The sequence below is a fragment of the Morone saxatilis genome, unplaced genomic scaffold (genome assembly GCF_004916995.1).
Source record: "Morone saxatilis isolate NCDOM2014 unplaced genomic scaffold, NCSU_SB_2.0 Contig18, whole genome shotgun sequence".
Taxonomy (NCBI): Eukaryota; Metazoa; Chordata; class Actinopteri; family Moronidae; genus Morone; species Morone saxatilis.
Window position 1 is genome coordinate 8946335 of NW_023339740.1, and position 17515 is coordinate 8963849.

Genomic DNA, 17515 nt, shown 5'->3' on the forward strand with positions numbered 1-17515 from the left:
ACTGTTGACGACGACGACGACAACTGTTGACGACGACGACAACTGTTGACGACGACAACAACTGTTGACGACGACAACAACTGTTCTCTTCAGGATTTTAGGGATGGGTCAGAATGATCAACTAGCCAGTCAACAGGCCTTTCTTGATTTTTCTTCTTTCTATTTATTTATTCTTTATTGATGCAGAAGTTACCTAAACCCTAAACAATTTTATTCAATTTGTAAAAGAGGTGGCATAATTGATCTAAATTGTCACCATGCAGACTTTTTTAGCCACTGTATGATTAGTACCATCTATACACAGGCTTTATAATAAAAGCGGCATGTCCTTTGTCAGTGTCTACACAAGAGGTATTCAGGTAGAGTACTGCCGTGTTCCAACAGCACTTGTAGCCCAAAACAAAATCACTGTAGTTTCACTTATAAAACGCATGTAAAGCAAAAAGGCAAGCCATTCCGCGGCCTGTGAGGACAGCTGTATTGGTTAAAATAGAATCTGATCTGTTGTGTCAGATGCATGTGAGACAGATGAGTGAAAAGCTGAAACACACTCTGTGTAGACAGCCTGTCAAGCTGCAGGTTCAGTGGAGTGACCAGGAAGTCCAGAAAGATATTCTTATATTCTCTATATCTCTGTTTGCCTCTTTTGCTTGTGTAACAACATTGTGTATATGCTGTTGAAAATAAATACTAGAAATAATTAACCGTTTTCACCTAATAAAACCGAGTATAATCAGTCTCTGAGCTGTTCTTTGCCACATGGATATTGCCAACATTAGAGACTTTTAGCATAAAGGCAGTATTGTACACCATTTTCCTCCTTTTCTGCTCAGAGAGCAATGTCAAACAGGCTACCAAATGTCTGGCAAACACTTGGGTGTTGTTCTGCCTGTGTGTTGCGAGCGAGTGTCCCAACATTTCTGAAGAATACCAGCCTGCACAGATGGTGAGGAGAGGCTGTAGGGCAGGGCAACTCGCCAGACAGCTACCCATTGTGGTGTTTTGATTTCGTGGAAATCCAAAAATAGCCAATAGCTGGTTTCCCCCCCTTTACAAGGAAGTCTTTACTGTTATGGTAAATACTGCAACCCCCTGATTACATCTGCTTCTACTGTACTCTTAACCATCACATATAAATGGAAACCAAGTAAGAGTAGCTTTAGCCTAAGAGAATACTAACTGAAGTGACTGCAGGTCATTTTTATCTAGCATATTACAAGCCCTCACCGGATATTTGTTGTTCTTGCATAACACAGCTGCATAGTGCACACCTCAGTACGTTAAGTCAGTTGGTAAAAAAAAAAAGCCTGTAATGCTGTTTTTTTGTTTGTTTCTTTTTTGTATCTTGTTTTCTGTAGTGTTCGGTATAGTGTCTCTTTTGTTCTCTACACAAAATCCAGTTAAAATGTGGTCTTCAACCTACTGCAGAATGCCAGAGGCTACTTTGACATGATAATACATTTATTTATTTTTTTACATTTATTTACTTTTTTTTTTACAACTGTAAAATGTCAGAGATGGAAGCAAAGAATTTATTTTTTTTTTTAAATTAAAGTTGCAGTGCCTGCTTTGCTCACCGAACTGTTGTTGTTTTTAAGCACATTAACTATATAGTTTGTCCTCCAATTACTGACTAATCCTACACCTTATTTTATTATTGCATGATTTAATTTATTCTTTCTGTATTTTTTCCTTTTGTCATTCCTGTTCTGTGTTTAGACCTCATGGGAGACTGTAGGGAAGAAGAAGCCCCTGGTGAAGGAGGGTCCATCAGAAAGCAAGGAGAACAAGGAGAACAGGGAGAAAAAAGGAGAGAGGGAGGTTAGCAAGGGCCGCATGGCAGCCAACCGCAAGGGCAAAGCGGCCAGTCGCAGCCGACAGGGTATGCAGTCTGATCTTCACATTCATTTAAATCCACTTCAGAGTCCCCTGTCTCTTCTGTAGCGTCTCAGTGTCATCTTTGATTACATCATACTGTTACTGATGTGGTTTCTTGTCTAATGTTTTTGCGCATGTGTGTTTGTACACGTCCAGCACGTCCAGAGGAGAATGGTGTGGAGGTGACACCAGTGGACAGAGGTTCAGATCGAGGTCGGAGGCTCAGAGGTGGCCGAGGTGAGCAGATGCCCATTTAAACACAGTCAGTACACCCAACGCTTGAGTGGTTGTTGTTGACCTTTGTGTAAATGTTATGCAGGATCTGGAGGTGGAGGTCGAGGCAGAGGCAGAGCACCCGCTGGGAGCCGGTTCTCAGCCCAGGGCATGGGGTACGGTGGACACAGACACACACATTCATGGGGGTTTTCACAGACATCTAGGTGTAAATGAATTGGTATCAGAGTGGGCTTTAGGCCAGGAAAACAAATTATGTTTGTTTGGATGACTCATTTGTCTTTTTTCCAAGGACCTTCAATCCTGCCGACTATACCTCAGAGGCTAGGACAGGGACCACACAATCTGAGGTGTGGGACACGGTGGCCAACAACAGCACAGATGGGACAGGTGAACACTCTCAAAGTAAATATTGCCATTCTTCCTTCATCCTTGAAAGACAGTTCTGCGCAAACAGTACTGTGTAGCCTTCTAGTTTATACACATGTACTTAAGCAACAGGCATCCTGCATCTCGTTAACCTGATCCCACCTGTATTTTAACTTTGTGACTCATCATTGGTTGTCCTGTAGTTGCCTGGAGGAGTACTTTTGAAGACTGGGCTGCTGAAGACTGGAGTGAGGATGTTAGTGTGAGTTGACACAAATGGTAACAGATTACAGGATAAGTCACAATGCTCTGGTGTATATTTAAAACACTGTTTTTATGTGTCCTTGCAGCTCTCAGAGACCAAAGTGTTCACCTCCTCATGTGCACCTGCTGCTGAGAATCACATCACACCTGGGCAAAGGTAAGTAACTAATTTCACTTAATTACCAACTATTTTGTGCAACAAAGAGCTCTGTACTTTCAGTTCCGTCTATTTAAAACGTCTGTTACATACTGTAAATGTACAGTAAAGTGCATTGGCAATGGAAAATCAATCCAATACACAATTTACTTTTACTTCGATATAACATTACATCTGCAACTGTGTCTTGCTGGGATTTTCTAATGGACTTTACCAACTGTTTTCTGTTTCAGTCTGGACCTCGCCTCTCTGCTGCAGAAACCTGTGGGTGGAGGAAGAGAACCACCTTCCTCCTCTTCCTCTCAGGGTCTGGTTTTCACCAACTCCCACCACCACCAGCCACCGCAGCAGCAGCAGCAGCAGCCACCCCCCAGCCGCAATGCCACCAGTAGCACAAGCTACGCTCATGCTGCTCTGGTAAAAAAACAAAAAACAAAAAACAAAAAAAAGTCACTTTTGACACTTTTCTCATACACATTCCTTCATCTGTCGCTTCTCAATAAACACATACACAGAAACAAAGACAGATTATTGCACTCTCTCCTTCTGTCTGTGCCAGTCGTCAGTTCTGGGAGCTGGTTTCGGGGACTTGGGCCAAGCTAAAAGGACTCAACCCAGCGCTGGAGCTCAGATACTGGAACAGCTGAAGGGTCCTGGCTTAGGTCCTCTACCCTCATCCCAGGCTGCACCTCCTGTTAGCACCCAAGGAAGCAACACCTCCATCGGCCGACTGCCAGGCCTGGGAGCACCTGTACCTCCACCCTCCTCATCTAGCTGGGACATAAAGGCTTCAGAATCCAATGCCACCTCGCTGTCCTCACAGTTCAGCCGTAAGTGTTCAAGTAGGACGGTCATAGTGCATCCATGCAAGTATGTCTGTTTTCCCGACATGTGTTAATGTAGGCATGCTGTGGTGTGTGTCCGCAGGTGAGTTTGGCCTGCAGCCAGAGCCTTCTCTTGTGCTAAGCCAGCTGGTTCAGAGGCACACGGGCCCCTCCTTGCCTCTGGCACGTCAGCCCAGTCCTCCATCACAACAACAAGTGCCCCCTGCTTCAGCCTCGCCTGCTCTCCAACACGCCAGCACACCAGCACAGGCAGGCTCAGTGATGGCTGCTGCTGGTGCTAAACTTCCTGCCCCCGGCGCAGGGCTGGACCCTCAGGGCAGCAGTACACCACAGCAGCAACGGGCGCAGCTCAAAGGCCCAAAACGAAGGATACCTCCCACATCAAAGGTACAGGATGGCTGTTGATGGACAGAAGGTTGCGATTACAATTGGATGCACGTGTGGTCTTTTTAACTACAGGGTTTTCAGTCTAAAACCTCTGTCTGTAATTACCAAGTACAAGAAGTTAGATTAATTAAATATTGTGGTCCTGAAACCTGACTGTGTTCCCTCCCTCTTGGCAGATCCCCTCCACAGCAGTAGAGATGCCAGGCTCGGCTGACGTTCCCGGGCTGAACCTCCAGTTTGGAGCTCTAGACTTTGGCTCGGAGTCGGCATTGCCAGAGTTTGGAGTTGTGGACAATTGTGTGAGCGCAGCGTCCAGGGAGTCTACGCCGGCCCCTGCCTCTGCATCACTTGCACCGGGACCAGGGACACAGAGCCAGACAAGCCTGTATTCCAAACCGCTCAGGTACCGTCACTGCTGACAGACTAGTTACATCTTATTACAGAAACTGCGCATTTGAAGGGTTTCCTTCTGAAACGCTACAGATCAGGTCATCAGAGACCAATGCAGATGTTTTAGAACAAAGATCTATGAATGATTCGTAATGTTTATAGTGCAGCAGGCAGCATCCTTTATTTCTTAATATAACAAATGTTTCTCTTTAATTCCTCATCAGGCCTAATATTTATCTTACTTTGTTCTTCTTCTCTCCCTGCTTTTATCTTGCAGTGAGTCACTGGGCAGCCCTCTCTCTGTTGCCCTGCCTCTGCCGCGCTCCTCATCAGAGCCAGTATATCACTCCTCTTCGGTGGCATTGCCCAGCCTCACTTCCTCCTCATTAGGGACGGCCAACTCCACCAATCCGCCCTCCTCGTCCTTGGCAGCCTCCACCAGCTCCTCCTCTGTACCCTCCTCCTCCCACTTTTCCACAGTGGGGGGAAGCTACGACGGGACCATGCCCGCTCACACACGACTGGCCTTTTCCCAGAGCAAAGAGGCCACGGGGCCAGTCATGGTGAGTAGAAAGAGCAGACAGAAATGTTCATCCTGCCTTTTTTTTTTAGGACGTCTAACCTTTTGTAGTTGACTGATATGAGAAAGCATCCGTCCGTGTCTGGCCATGTGAACATAAAGGTTGTTTCATCATTTGCTTTCAAATTAGATTAATTTAACTCTCTTGCCAGCAATTCCATACAAGAAAATATTCCCATAGCCCCCTTGAGACAGCCCTCTTCACCCATCAGCAAACATGATAGGAAAAACATGACTTCTAATGAAGTCATCCCACAAAGTCCTGTTTGTATTGTGAATGTTTTTACACAGATATGGTAATGATCTTGATCTCTTATCAGTATATGCAAACAAAGTGCTGTGTTTTCTTTATCACCAGAATGGTCTGAACGGTGTAAGGACCTCTGCTGCTCTAGACAGTAAGTTATCTACTGATTTATTAGTTCAGTGCATGCTTTTCTTTTGTAACTGCTGTTGCTCTGTTATCTTGAGTCTATAACTAATAAATACCCTTTTCTGTCCTACTCCTCTCAGCTTCATCTGCGTCCTCCACACCAAAGCCAGAGTCGCCGTCTATGAACATCAGCAGCAACGGCCCCTCTGTCGCCTCCTCCCACCTACCCTCCACCCTGCCTGCACACAACTCCGCCACACTCTCCAGCCTGGCACAGGACCTGCCCTCAGCCAGCCAGCTCAACTCACTTAACAGGTGACGCAGTTGAATTGACTAACTTTTGAACCATGTCTGGCCGGTCTGAATTCTCTAGACAGTGCAGACCAGTCGGTGCCTGTTGCTGCCACCTGTATATTTTCTAACAGAAATGTATTTATGAATACATAGTTATACTCTATACTCTCTTGAATCCAACAAAAACTAAGCATAGTAATTAAACTGAGGAGAGCAGCAGTGTACATACGCTGATCATTCCTCTTTGCCTTCACTCTACAGCCACATCAGCAGTCATTCCTCAGTCTCAGCTCTGGCCTCCAGCTCTCACACTGTAAGTACCTGTCCTGTCTTCCACAAGCATGATGCTTTAAACCTTCAGAATCTGATTGTATGTATGTATTGTATGAATCTGTTAAATGCCACATAAATGTGTGTGGTTTCAGCATTATCTGTATTCATTACACGCTGCCATGTTAATACAAGCAGCTCTCAACAGCACTTTAAAAACCCTAAAGAGAGAACAGGATGAATCCCGAAAATATTGGACCTACTTGAATTCCAGTTGTACTTTCAAATGGCGGACATTGTCTGCCTTTGGTTTTTTTTATGCTGTTTTATGAGCGGAGTCTATAAAATATGATTATATTACTGATTCACAAAGCTCACATTCTGAAAATATGGAGCCGTGCTACCTGGGTGTTCACAGTGTAGTTGAGGTTTTAACTCCTGATCTGCAGTATATAAATGCCAGTACACACAGAGTACACGCATGCATTACCAAATGAAATCTGAATACAGATTGAACCCTTTATCTCCCTTTGGTCCCTTTCCTCAGTACACCAGTGTTGACAGCAGCAGCATTAGCTCCCTGGCCCCCTCCTCTGGCTCTTACACATCATCGCAGCCCTCGGCCTCAGCACTCCACTCGACCCACAACAGCAGCAACAGTAGCAGCGGAATCAGCCACCTGGCCAACATGCCCCACATGCCCCACATGGGCAACCACATGAACAGCACAGTCGGCGGTATCGCTGGCACCAGTGGACTTCACTCTGTTGTCACTGCCGCCACGACGGCGCTGGGACTTGGCTCCAATGGAGCTACTGCCACGTCCAACCTCTCTGCACCAAGGACCACACCTCTGCTCTCCTCCTCCACTGGTACACACACACACCTCCTCCACTGGGGATTTTACCATGTGATGGGGTTGTCTTCACTCACTGTTGTGCCCCAATGAAGATGAACTGTTGCTGTTTCTTCACATGAAAGGAAGTGATGGTTGTTGTATCATTGTATTGTCAGGTAAAGCTCCTCCTAACCTGTCCCAAGGAGTGCCTCCTCTGCTGCCCAACCAGTATATCATGGGCCCAGGGGGGCTGCTGCCAGCATACCCAGTAAGTAGCTCTTTATTTTAAAACGGCGAGCACAAAACTTGATAGCTGTGAATCCCATCTATGCAGTCCCTTCAATGATCGTATACAAGTGTTTCTAGCTGACCGTACCTGTCCTTTGTGTTTCGCAGCAGATCTATGGCTACGAGGACCTCCATATGCTCCAGTCCAGACTGCCAATGGTGAGCCTGATCACCACACTTTTAGATCAGCTCTTCACCTCTTCTCTAGCCTCACTACTCAAGAGTTTTAGCTAGTTTGGTTGTCATGTGTCTCCTCTCCTGATCCTCTTCTGTCCCTTTAGCCCTCTTTGCAGGATTACTATGGAATCACATTCCCTGGCCCCACAGCGACTCTCTCTGGCAGAGATGGGAGCCTAGCCAACAACCCCTACTCAGGTAAAGCACCTTCACCCTTTGCTGCTCTTGTCGAAAATCCTGTTTTGTTCTCCCTTTGACACGTCCCCCCTTTTTTCAGGTGAAGTCACAAAGTTTGGCAGGAACGACTCCACCTCCCCAGCACCCCCCACAAGCCTGGCGGCCCCGCAGCCTCCCCAGGGCCAGAGCCAAGGACAGAACCAGGCCCAGCCTCAGCCTCCTCAGGCCCAGCCTCAGCCCCAGGGCCAACCGCAACACCACAGCAGTCAGCAGGCTTTTCTGCCTCCAGGCTACAGCTACACAGGCCTGCCTTACTACCCCGGTGTGCCCGGCGCTGTACCCAGTGCTGCTGCCTTCCAGTACGGCCCCACCATGTTTGTTCCTCCCGGGGCCCCGGGACCAGCCTCAGCAAAGCAGCACAGTATGAGCCTTGGTCTGGGAAACCCCTCGGCTAGCCCCTTCCAGCAGCAGACACAGCAGCAGCCCAGCGGTTATGGCCAGCACACCTTCAGCTCAGGTTAGTGAGCACACCACTTCATTTACATTTAAAAGTAATGTTTGTTGAAGTTCATTTGATTTGGGTTAAGAAATCCTAAATTATTAGTATTATTATTATTAGTAGTAGTATTATTTGTATTAGTATTATTATTATAATAATATTGTGTGGAATTTCTTGTACAGGAATTGGTGTGTATTGTTTGAACTCTGAGGTTGATGTTTTCTTGTCCAGGGTATGAGGAGCTGACAGCGGGGCCAGCAGGAGTGGACTACAGTAAAGGATACAACTCCTCCTCACAGGCACAAGCCAAATCTGCTGCTACTGGGCCCGGTAAAGGTAGGAAAAAGCCCTCACCGTTTTTAATATCTTCATTTGGGTTTGTGAAGTTGTTTGGAATTACAATGTGTAAACATTGTTGCTGTCATCCTGCTAGGCGTCTCAGTAACGTCCAGTAACTCGGGTGTGCCAGACATCAGTGGAAGTGTTTACAATAAGACCCAGGTGAGCCTCAAAGACCTCAACGCCCCACCCGCCCCGTTGTCTCACTGTATAGTTTGTGTTTACATAAATATAAATATATAGGTATGTTATATTTGTCCTTTTATCCTCCATCTGCAGTCTTTTGATAAGCAGGGTTTCCATGCGGGGACCCCTCCTCCCTTCAGCCTGCCATCAGCACTGGGGGGTCCAGGGCCTCTCAACCCTGGAGCAGCTCCTGGAGGCTATGCACCGGCCCCATTCCTTCACATCCTGCCTCACCAGCAACCACACTCACAGCTGCTGCACCACCATCTAGCTCAGGATGGACAGGTAACGCTCGCAGATATTATTCAGCAGTTTCACAGATGAGAGTTTCTCAGATGTTTTACACGTACGTCTTTCCGTGTTCAGGGTGGTCCCAACCAGCGGGGCCAGTCCAGCAGCATGCAGCAGAAGAGCCAAGTCAACAAGTCCAGCTACGGCAGCTCCCCGTACTGGGCCAACTGAGATGGCTACAATTATGATGTGCGTGTGTGTGCATGGACAGACACCAACACACAGCACCACACCTGCGTATCTGACTGATGAAATCATAGAGGGACAAACCATTTTTCAACACAAGCTAAAACACACACACTACCACCACCCCCCTCCCCTTTGCTCTGTATATCCCCTTTTCAAATTTATGGCTGTTGTATGTAAAATATATTTATGTATGTATTTATACAGTATATATGTATTGGTAGGACATAAAATGTGGTTTTCTGCATTTTGTTTTTATTTTGAAGGACATTTTATTTCAAAAAAATGTGGAAAGACGAGAATGCTAAATCATGGAGATGAAGTTGGTGAATATACTTGAACACAAGCATCTTGTGATGTGGATTTTTTTGTATGCATACATGAATTGAGAATGATGTACATAGATTCTACACATCATTTTCATGGCAAAGGCCTTTTTTTATTTTAGAGGAAATACGTTTTTGTAACTTTGGTCTCCCGCATCTGTGAATCCTTATATTGGGGGTGACTTGAGTTGATAGCTTGACTTTTCTTTTTGCCCCATTTCCCTCCATCTGTCTCTCATTCCTCAACTCTTACTAGTTGGCTGATTTCATCAGCCAGGCCTTGGATTTGATGTCATTTTAACATTGGTTTATTCCTTGTTGTCCAAATTAAAAGTTATGAACAGTTTGTATGGGTCTGGCATCAATATTTACACATTCAGGCCCACAAGGTTCAAGCACATCCAGTATCGTATTTTTGAACGACTCGCTTTCCCACTCTTCAGTGCAGGATAGTCATGGCAGCTAGCAAACACTTAACTGTTAAAATATTTGAAAGACTAATTAACCAAAGGGACGTCACTATGCAAAACACAGGCAATATGGACGTCAGTACCTTTGGGCTTGAGCTAATACACAATAAACCCTTCAGGCCAGTCAGCAGGTTGTGCAGGTTCAGGCTCCAGTAACAACTAAGTTACTGTATTCATACCTGATCTGCTCAAAGATTAAAAAAAATGTGTCAATAAAAATGCAATCTATCAACCCAGAAGGATCATATTCAGTGTTGACTTAATATACAAGTTAATTTTGACTATTGGTTAGATATCAGTTCTACAGAGAGTCAAAATAACCAAAAGCAGTTTTATACAATCCAATCTAACAACAATGCATTAAACAGTAACTGAAACCTCTAAGGATTCCTTTTTGTTCAGATTTACGATGGGAAAAGCATCTACACACTCCAATATTTGCAGTATTCATTTTGTGGATGATTTGTAAAGCATACATATCTCCAGCACTTCCAACCACCCTGCTAGTAGAGTAGAGCAATTCAGTTTCTTAAAATTGATATTTAGGTTGTATTTTTTACTGTTGGTGTCAACTTGTGACCATTGGTGATTTGCTGTCATTGGATTATGCAATGTTATGATTTTTTGCAGCCTTTTTAAAAGTGTATGACATTTCTTTTTGTGTCCAGTTCCACTAAGTTCATTTTCAGGCAGCTACACAACTGAGTCATTAAATAGAAATGTCTCCTCTGCAGTCCCACAAAGGTGTTTACAGTAAGAACACTGAACTAGGGAGGAAGTTATTTGCTCTTGATCTTACTGACCGACAGGCGTCGGTAATAACATTAATATGTGCTGCTTTCCATTTAGGTGTGCAAGTTCCAGAAAGCTGGCACATGACAGAACCAGTCATTAATGTTATTACCATAGTTACATCAGCAGGTTTTCAGAGAAAGACGAAGAGAAAAGTAAACAGTAGTACTATTATGTTCCCTTGTGTAATTTGTGGAAATGTGAGCCTAAGAAAAAAAGCCTTTTAATGTTCTGGCATCATCACCTTCTGCAAACATCCATAAAAGGTCATTGTAATCTGAGCAACCATTTTTAAGTGAAACACTGTTACCATAGTAATTACATAACATTAGTGATAGTAATTACAGTTCCATTCAGGTCAGTGCTGCTACACTATATGGTACAAAGCCTCCTTTAGTGTCATTGTAACACCCATTAACCGCACTAGTTTATGTTAAATGCTGTGAAAAGAAATCTGCCTACCACATACACTGGTCTACTCCTATTTCCATCTCTGGAAAGACAAACCATGAGGCAAATTGTTCCTGAAAGCCATTAACACCTCTGGTTGTCTGGTGGCTTATTTATAATTTCTAGTTTGAGAAATGTTTCTAAAGAAGGGATTATACTGGACATGAGCGGCTTACAATAGCTGTAAATACTGCTGATACACAAGTAAAGTTATGCAAGATGACAAATTCACACTATGGCCTCAGTGTGTTTGTGGTCTCGTGACCTCAACCTGTAAAACATGACAGACAAGGTTTTTACCCAACATAGGCTTTAATTGATAAACTATTTACAGAAGTACAAGGAAAATGACTTCAAGGCACAGTCATAAGCATTTCTTTGCAGTCTAACCTGCTTTGAAAAAAAAAAAAAAAAATATGAGAAAAAAAAAAAAAAAAGACATACAACATTAAAAAATGCCTGCATGATATAGCTTCAGATAAGAGGAATAAAAATAAACTGTACACAAAAAATAAAGATTCAGTCTTTGAGCACATCTACTCCGCAGCCTCCTTTTTCTTCTTTTTCTTTTTCTTCTCAGACACAGGCGTTTCTGGGATCTCTTCTGCTGGCTCTACGTCCATGGTCTCAGTCTTTCGTTTCTTTTTCTTCTTGGCTGGAGTGTCAGTTTCCTCCACTCCATTATCTGCGGCAGCGGCTTCTTCTTCCTGGACCTCCTCGGCCTCAGCTTTTCGCTTCTTTTTCTTCTTCCCTGGGGTGTCCTCTGCTCCGTTCTCTGCAGCAGCTGCCTCCTCTACTTGGACCTCCATCTCCTCAGCCGCTTGTTTCTTCTTTTTCTTTTTCACTACGGTAACGTCTGCATCTCCATTCTCCACCTGCATGGATGCAAAACACTGTCAGGGAAAGCAACATTTTTCTACTCTAAGCTAGGCACGTATGTTTGTCCTTCAAGTGGCTGCAATGTCTGACTCACTTCAGTGATCAAGTCCATTATTTGGGACCAGCCAATGGTTCGGAGTCAGGCTGATCTAGCATGTCGTACACTGAGACAGGACCACGTGTGTGGGTCAGATCTCAAATCAAAACATGCGTGGCAAGATACTAAAATTCAGTCTTACCTCTGCGTCACCGTTTGCGTCACCGTTGGCGTCAAGCTCTTGCAACTTCTTTTCACGCTTCTTGCGCTTCTTTTCCTTCTTCTCCAGTTTTCGCTTGATCTCAGTTGCAACATCAGTAGCCTAAGATGAGAGCGAGAGATATATTCAACTACAACCCAGGCAAAACCATGTTTTTCCTTTAAGAATCAATGCTGCGTCAGGCTCATTAAATCAGTTTGTGCCCTCACAGTGTTGTCAGGGAAAGATTTGTCATCATTCACAGCAATGAGACGGAACCTATATTAAGAGCATTTGAAAAACCCCATGGCAGCAGATTCACTTTAACAGACAGTTGATGTCCTGTTGAGTGTACCACCCAGCTTCTCACATGCTGAGACTTCAAGTTGAATCTTTGAGCTCACCTCCTTTAATGCCTCTTTCATGACATCCACATTCTTCCGTGGCACATCGCCGGTCTCGTAGAAAGACAGGCGCTCTTCCACCTGTCCGCGCAGCTTGTCACCGAACACACTTGTGGGTAACTCTGTAACAAAAAGGAAAATCCAAAAGTCAAATCCAGCAGGGGATTACAGTAGGACTAACAGTGCCTTGACAGACGTGGCTTTGCTCAGTAATTAGCTTCTCAACATCAACCCAAGGGTTGAATGCTGTTGACGAAAAATATGAGCATCATTGCAGTTATGCCACATGAGTTGTATACATGGGGCATGACTCCACAAGTTGTCACTCACCAGAGAAACAGTCAATGCGCGAGGCGATTGTGCATTTGTTTGCCAGGTATCTGGAGATGCGCCCTTTGTTCTTGGCGGCAGCGCGTCCGATGAAGGTCGAGTGGAAGATGAGTCCATACTTGGGGGTGTTGCCACGAGTTTTTAAGGCTCTGTGAGAAAATACAGCCAATTTCACATTCAGGGTGCACTTAAGCAGTAAAATGTTATTCAATAAGCACAAGAGGAAGTCTGAGCCTTCGTCAAGTGCGTCTGTGCCACTAAAAATTACAGTGTTTAAGTTTACACAGAAACACAGGACAGAGCAGGTCAAGCAATGGATTCTCATCTAAAAAGTACAAAAGTACAACATTTTGTGCTAGCAGTTTTGGACCTGCTCTTCCGTTCCCAAATGCACAACTGAGTGCAGGTTGGCATTAAAATAAATGATGGCCACTAGCTTTTCAGATGTACTACCTCAGTGCTGTGAGTGGCTGCTCAGACTGTGGGGGTGCTTTAGGGCGAGAGGGATCACTCCAGAGGAGACCTTAGTCTTCACCAGTCACCCTGCTCTGCTCCAGCCCAGCCCTGCCATCACTGCAGCCACTTCTTTCCCCAGCAGGGAGGGGGTGCCCCAGTACCTGAACAGGGCCTTCTCTGCTCCCAGGATCTGAACGGTGGAGGCTGGGTACTTTGCCAGGTTGGTTAGACTGCCAGCATGAGAGATCAGACGAGCTCCCACCTAAAAGAAAAGAAAATGGTGTCAGTGTGACGGTATATAACAGGTCTACTGTAGCTCCCAGAAAGGATTTGATCTTGATGGAAGCTGAGCACACATTATTGGAGGACCATCAGAACCGGATATGTTTGTCATCACATTGATCAGTGGATTGACAGATTTTGGTATAACATCATTGGTCCCATTTAATACACACAAAGCCACTTGTGAACTACTTAAACTGGTACTTACCACTTCTCCGATTAATGCTGCTAGATTGGGAGCCACCTGGCTCATCTTGGAGCGCAGGTACTCCTGCAGCTCTAGCCGATAGGCAGCCAGAGACACAACACGATTGGAGAACCTCTCTATGTTGATCAGGTCAATGGGAGAGATGTCCATACCTGGAGAACAAACAGAAGAAGGTGGTGAGAAGTGGGATACTACTATGCACACACTGGAATGTTAGTGTAGTGCTGCTTCGACAATGAAAAGGTTTACTGGTCATGTCTAAACGAATGTGCGTTTGTTTCTCCCGACAGGATCCGCAGTGAGGATTTGTGCCTTCACTACAGGTTTATGAGAGAGCTACTCTGCCCCCCTGTGTTATCACCAAAGACAATTATTGGTCCGAGATGAGCAAAAAGGGGGCAAGGTGTTGTTCAAGTGACAAAACATCAATTTGTATGTTAAAGATTCTTGTTCACTGACCCATGGAGGAGCGCGATGCGTCCAGGATGGCCTGAGCCTTGGCGCTGTCCATCACCACCTCCTCCAGGCTCTCAAGACTCCCCTCCGACAGCTCCTTCCTGTTTCCGATGAGCTGAGCCAGACGGCAGTACATCGAGTTGTCGGGCACGACCCTGATCAGCTCTGGGAAGTGGTAGCCGTACCATTCACTGCAGACAACAAGGCAGAGATTGTTAGTGACTTTCAAGTTTCTCTTCTCTCTCAAACTGCCCACAAGCACTGCAAAAACCACTTGCTGCCATGTCTAATCTTTTATGAAACATTTCCCTCTCGGCCAACAGATAAATGTTGTTTAGGTGGTGCAACAGAGGGAACCTTACCGGACACGCATAGAGAAAGTGTTGATGTCTTTGTCCAGCTGATCCAACAGAGCAATGGACTGGATGATCATGTTGTCAACCCTGTTGACGTTGAACTTGACTTTAGCTCTGGAGTAGCTGTGACCCAGACCCAGCTGTGCCTTGGACGCAGCCTGGCCTGTCAGACCCTTCACCAGGGAGTGGAAGTGCAGACGCAAACCTGACAGGACAGATGAACACAAAGGGTTTGTTGGAGTTAAGTGCAACAGTTGCAGACCACCATGTGACCAGTGGCTGTTCAGATTTTCAGTATGAACCTTCATGAGTTTCAGCATCACAAGATTGCATCACAACCAGCCACATTATCTCTAAAATGCTACAAGTTTCAAAATGTTAAGCATTTGGCATAGGTCCAGTCCTAGGAGCTCCATCTGCTCCCACTGTCCATAACCACAAAATAAATTTAAAAAAAAGTGCGCTTTTCCTAAACAGGGTAAATAAATCAGGCAAGCGGTCTCACCTCTGCCTATCTCTGCCACCACCCCACCAGTCTGGATGGAAACGCTGAACTCTTCCTGTAAAGCTGCCCCGATCTTGGCATCTGAAACCCCCAACACAGCTTTCTTCTTCCCAGAGAGGGGCAGATTTGTCTCTAGGAATAACTTCAGGTCAGCGTGAACCACACCTGCAGGGGGAAGAGCAGAGATTATTCAGCTATCTGTATGCACTTTGTTGAAATGAAGTTGAGATTGTGCAACAAAGCTATTTGAAATGGAACAGGTTGTTAAAGATATGTGAAGAAGCCCAATGTATCTGTATCAGACTGATCTTTAAAGTTATCTTTGCTAGGTATAATTCCTTCATGCAATCAACTAGCCTCAGTTCAATCAGAAAACCATGTACTGCTAAACTGCAAATAGAGTGGACCAGCAGTTGATCTGGTTGAAGTAGAGTAGTCTTTTGTGCGAGAGTTGCAGGAAGTTATGTTTTCAGCTTCTCAAATAATAAGATTTCCTGCTTTCCTCTGTTTTATATTATGCTGAAATATCTGAAATTAGCCTGCACTAGTAATATTACATTAGCAGATTAATTGATAATCAGTTACAGCCAATGGGAAAATAAAGTGTTTAGTTCTTCTTAAATCTACACTGAAATATTTCATCAGGTCAGCCTACTCAACAACTGCTCCATTTCATTAAGATCTCCTCAGGTGTTCAGGTTTACATTAGGGTGTCAGCACAGTAGCTCAGTGGATTGACAGATTATTGAACATCATTACAACTGAGGAGACCGATACATTGATAAAGCAGGAAGCCAGCTTGCCTTCAGAAATTGCATTCATGTTCTCCAGAGCTCCCTGCGCCGACTTGAAGGGGAAGAAGGCCGCCAGGCTCACCATGCTGTTGAACTTCCCGATGCTCAGCACGCTCTCCTCCACCTGAAACACACTCGAACGGTTACTTCTGCACCATCTGGAGAACAGATCAAACCAACAGCGAGGAGAAACCAGAGCCGAGGACCAACCTGAGGGAGCAGCATGCCGATCTCCTCCACCTCTTTGACGGCGAACAGCGCGTAGCCCGCCGCATGCTCGAACAACACGTGCAACAACACCTGCGGAACGACACCAGGTAACATCTCATATCAGAACAGCGTCCGTAAAATGTTTACCAACACTTAATGTACACAGCCACGTGTGTTTACCAAGCTCCACGTGGAGCCCGCAGAGGCACGAGCCGACATAAGCTAACGCGTAACTGCTGGTAGTTTGTTAATCTAACTTGATACAGTTCAAATGTAATAATGAGTTTAAAGGCAGTATTTTTTAAGAAGCGTTGGTTTCTCACTTCAATTTGGGCCTAAAGTTTCTCCGTGACGTTCATACGCAGCCACGCTGTCGTCAGGACGGACCCACGTGTTGACCTGGGCCCGTGCAGAAAAGTGCTAGGAAGCTAACTAATGCTAACTTATATCGCAGTTATCGCGCAGTCACACCAACTAATACTCAACTAATGTGCTGCCGCTGAAAGAACAAGTCCCCCGGTTTCACCTGAATAACTACAACGTACAAAGCTGTCCGTGTGTAACGTCAGTAATGGCAGCGCACGTAATTTAAAGTTAAAAACATCCAGCTAAAGGTAGCTACATGGGTGGCTAACACTCATGTTGAAAGGCCTTCAGCTGCACAACAGTAAATATATTAAAAATAGCCATTTCTGTTTTTAAAAGCGTCGGTAATCTTACAGAGGCTTCAACTGTATCCTTCAGTGACAACTTTATAAGTACGCCCAAACATTCAGCACCACTTTTCTTACCATGATAAGTAAATCTTTGCAGCAGCACGCAATGCGTGTCTGCTCGGCTGCTTCACCTCGGGAAAAAGACTGCAGACACACGTTTCAGCCAAGTGCCACATGACCTAAATACCGCGACACCGACCAAACACCGCGAGATCACAGAGGGAGAGAGAAGGCTCCACCTGCTGGATTCAGAGCAGAGTGGCAGTTTTCAACATTCAAGTCAAATTAAAAGTGTAATGTTCGTCTTATATTTGTATTATAGTTAACAAATCCCATCAAAAGACCAAAGCCCATAATGCATTAGTACATCTCTGTCTACTGTCTGTGGCACCAAACTTCATTTGTATCTGCTGAATTTGTACTGACAGTCGTTGAAGGGCTGCACCCACACAGGTGTTTTCACTTACTCTGACTGAAGCTCTAGTCAGGCTGAAAATGGTGCTGTCCCTGAACAGATGCAACAGGGGAGTTAGGGAGATGTCCCTCAAGCGCAGTTTCTTCACCACCCATTATACAGTAGCCTGGAGAAGAGCTTTGATTAGTACACATATACAGACAATATA

The 17515-nt window shown here is 45.0% G+C and overlaps 3 protein-coding genes and 2 non-coding genes across 7 annotated transcripts in view; 2 read left to right on the forward strand and 3 right to left on the reverse strand.

Annotated features, from left to right (window-relative positions):
• Nucleotides 1–9694, forward strand: part of ubap2a (ubiquitin associated protein 2a) — a 14015-nt gene extending 4321 nt beyond the window's left edge. Inside the window, exons 5-27 of one of the 2 annotated variants that reach the window (XM_035662235.1) lie at nucleotides 1720–1882; nucleotides 2035–2115; nucleotides 2198–2267; nucleotides 2405–2517; nucleotides 2685–2743; nucleotides 2832–2902; nucleotides 3136–3319; nucleotides 3462–3732; nucleotides 3830–4134; nucleotides 4311–4537; nucleotides 4802–5087; nucleotides 5463–5502; nucleotides 5618–5792; nucleotides 6033–6084; nucleotides 6589–6913; nucleotides 7056–7147; nucleotides 7276–7326; nucleotides 7449–7542; nucleotides 7622–8038; nucleotides 8252–8356; nucleotides 8454–8521; nucleotides 8639–8830; nucleotides 8912–9694. In XM_035662235.1, the coding sequence (XP_035518128.1) occupies nucleotides 1720–1882; nucleotides 2035–2115; nucleotides 2198–2267; nucleotides 2405–2517; nucleotides 2685–2743; nucleotides 2832–2902; nucleotides 3136–3319; nucleotides 3462–3732; nucleotides 3830–4134; nucleotides 4311–4537; nucleotides 4802–5087; nucleotides 5463–5502; nucleotides 5618–5792; nucleotides 6033–6084; nucleotides 6589–6913; nucleotides 7056–7147; nucleotides 7276–7326; nucleotides 7449–7542; nucleotides 7622–8038; nucleotides 8252–8356; nucleotides 8454–8521; nucleotides 8639–8830; nucleotides 8912–9007 (3537 nt within the window). In that variant the 3' untranslated portion in view covers nucleotides 9008–9694. The remainder of the gene's footprint in view (nucleotides 1–1719; nucleotides 1883–2034; nucleotides 2116–2197; nucleotides 2268–2404; nucleotides 2518–2684; nucleotides 2744–2831; nucleotides 2903–3135; nucleotides 3320–3461; nucleotides 3733–3829; nucleotides 4135–4310; nucleotides 4538–4801; nucleotides 5088–5462; nucleotides 5503–5617; nucleotides 5793–6032; nucleotides 6085–6588; nucleotides 6914–7055; nucleotides 7148–7275; nucleotides 7327–7448; nucleotides 7543–7621; nucleotides 8039–8251; nucleotides 8357–8453; nucleotides 8522–8638; nucleotides 8831–8911) is intronic. The other variant, XM_035662236.1, reaches the window with a different exon arrangement.
• A 1766-nt stretch (nucleotides 9695–11460) lies between these two features.
• Nucleotides 11461–17104, reverse strand: nop56 (NOP56 ribonucleoprotein homolog). The gene is made up of 12 exons (XM_035661968.1): nucleotides 16968–17104; nucleotides 16177–16266; nucleotides 15976–16090; nucleotides 15173–15337; nucleotides 14674–14872; nucleotides 14315–14502; nucleotides 13856–14007; nucleotides 13527–13627; nucleotides 12910–13058; nucleotides 12580–12701; nucleotides 12179–12298; nucleotides 11461–11935 (listed from the first exon to the last, which is right to left on the reverse strand). Exons 1-12 carry the CDS (start codon nucleotides 16968–16970, stop codon nucleotides 11597–11599), a joined length of 1743 nt encoding a protein of 580 aa, XP_035517861.1. The 5' UTR covers nucleotides 16971–17104; the 3' UTR covers nucleotides 11461–11596.
• LOC118328952 lies at nucleotides 12372–12439 on the reverse strand. The gene has a single exon (XR_004796760.1). It is a non-coding gene; the product is annotated as a small nucleolar RNA SNORD57 (small nucleolar RNA).
• Nucleotides 14128–14257, reverse strand: LOC118328955. Its single transcript, XR_004796763.1, has one exon. It is a non-coding gene; the product is annotated as a small nucleolar RNA SNORA26 (small nucleolar RNA).
• The window catches only part of mlnl (motilin-like), a 5525-nt gene continuing 4138 nt past the window's right edge, over nucleotides 16129–17515 (forward strand). The window contains exon 1 of one of the 2 annotated variants that reach the window (XM_035661970.1): nucleotides 16129–16283. The gene's annotated coding sequence lies outside the window, so the exon portion shown is untranslated. The remainder of the gene's footprint in view (nucleotides 16284–17515) is intronic. The other variant, XM_035661971.1, reaches the window with a different exon arrangement.

Bases quoted from the DNA above. Each gene is read 5' to 3' on its own strand.
- nop56 (XM_035661968.1), bottom strand. The intron at 15,338-15,975 runs GCAAGCTGGCTT...TTCCCCCTGCAG, and splicing joins CATGAATGCAATTTCTGAAG to GTGTGGTTCACGCTGACCTG. The intron at 13,628-13,855 runs GTAAGTACCAGT...CTTTTCTTTTAG, and splicing joins CAGCATTAATCGGAGAAGTG to GTGGGAGCTCGTCTGATCTC.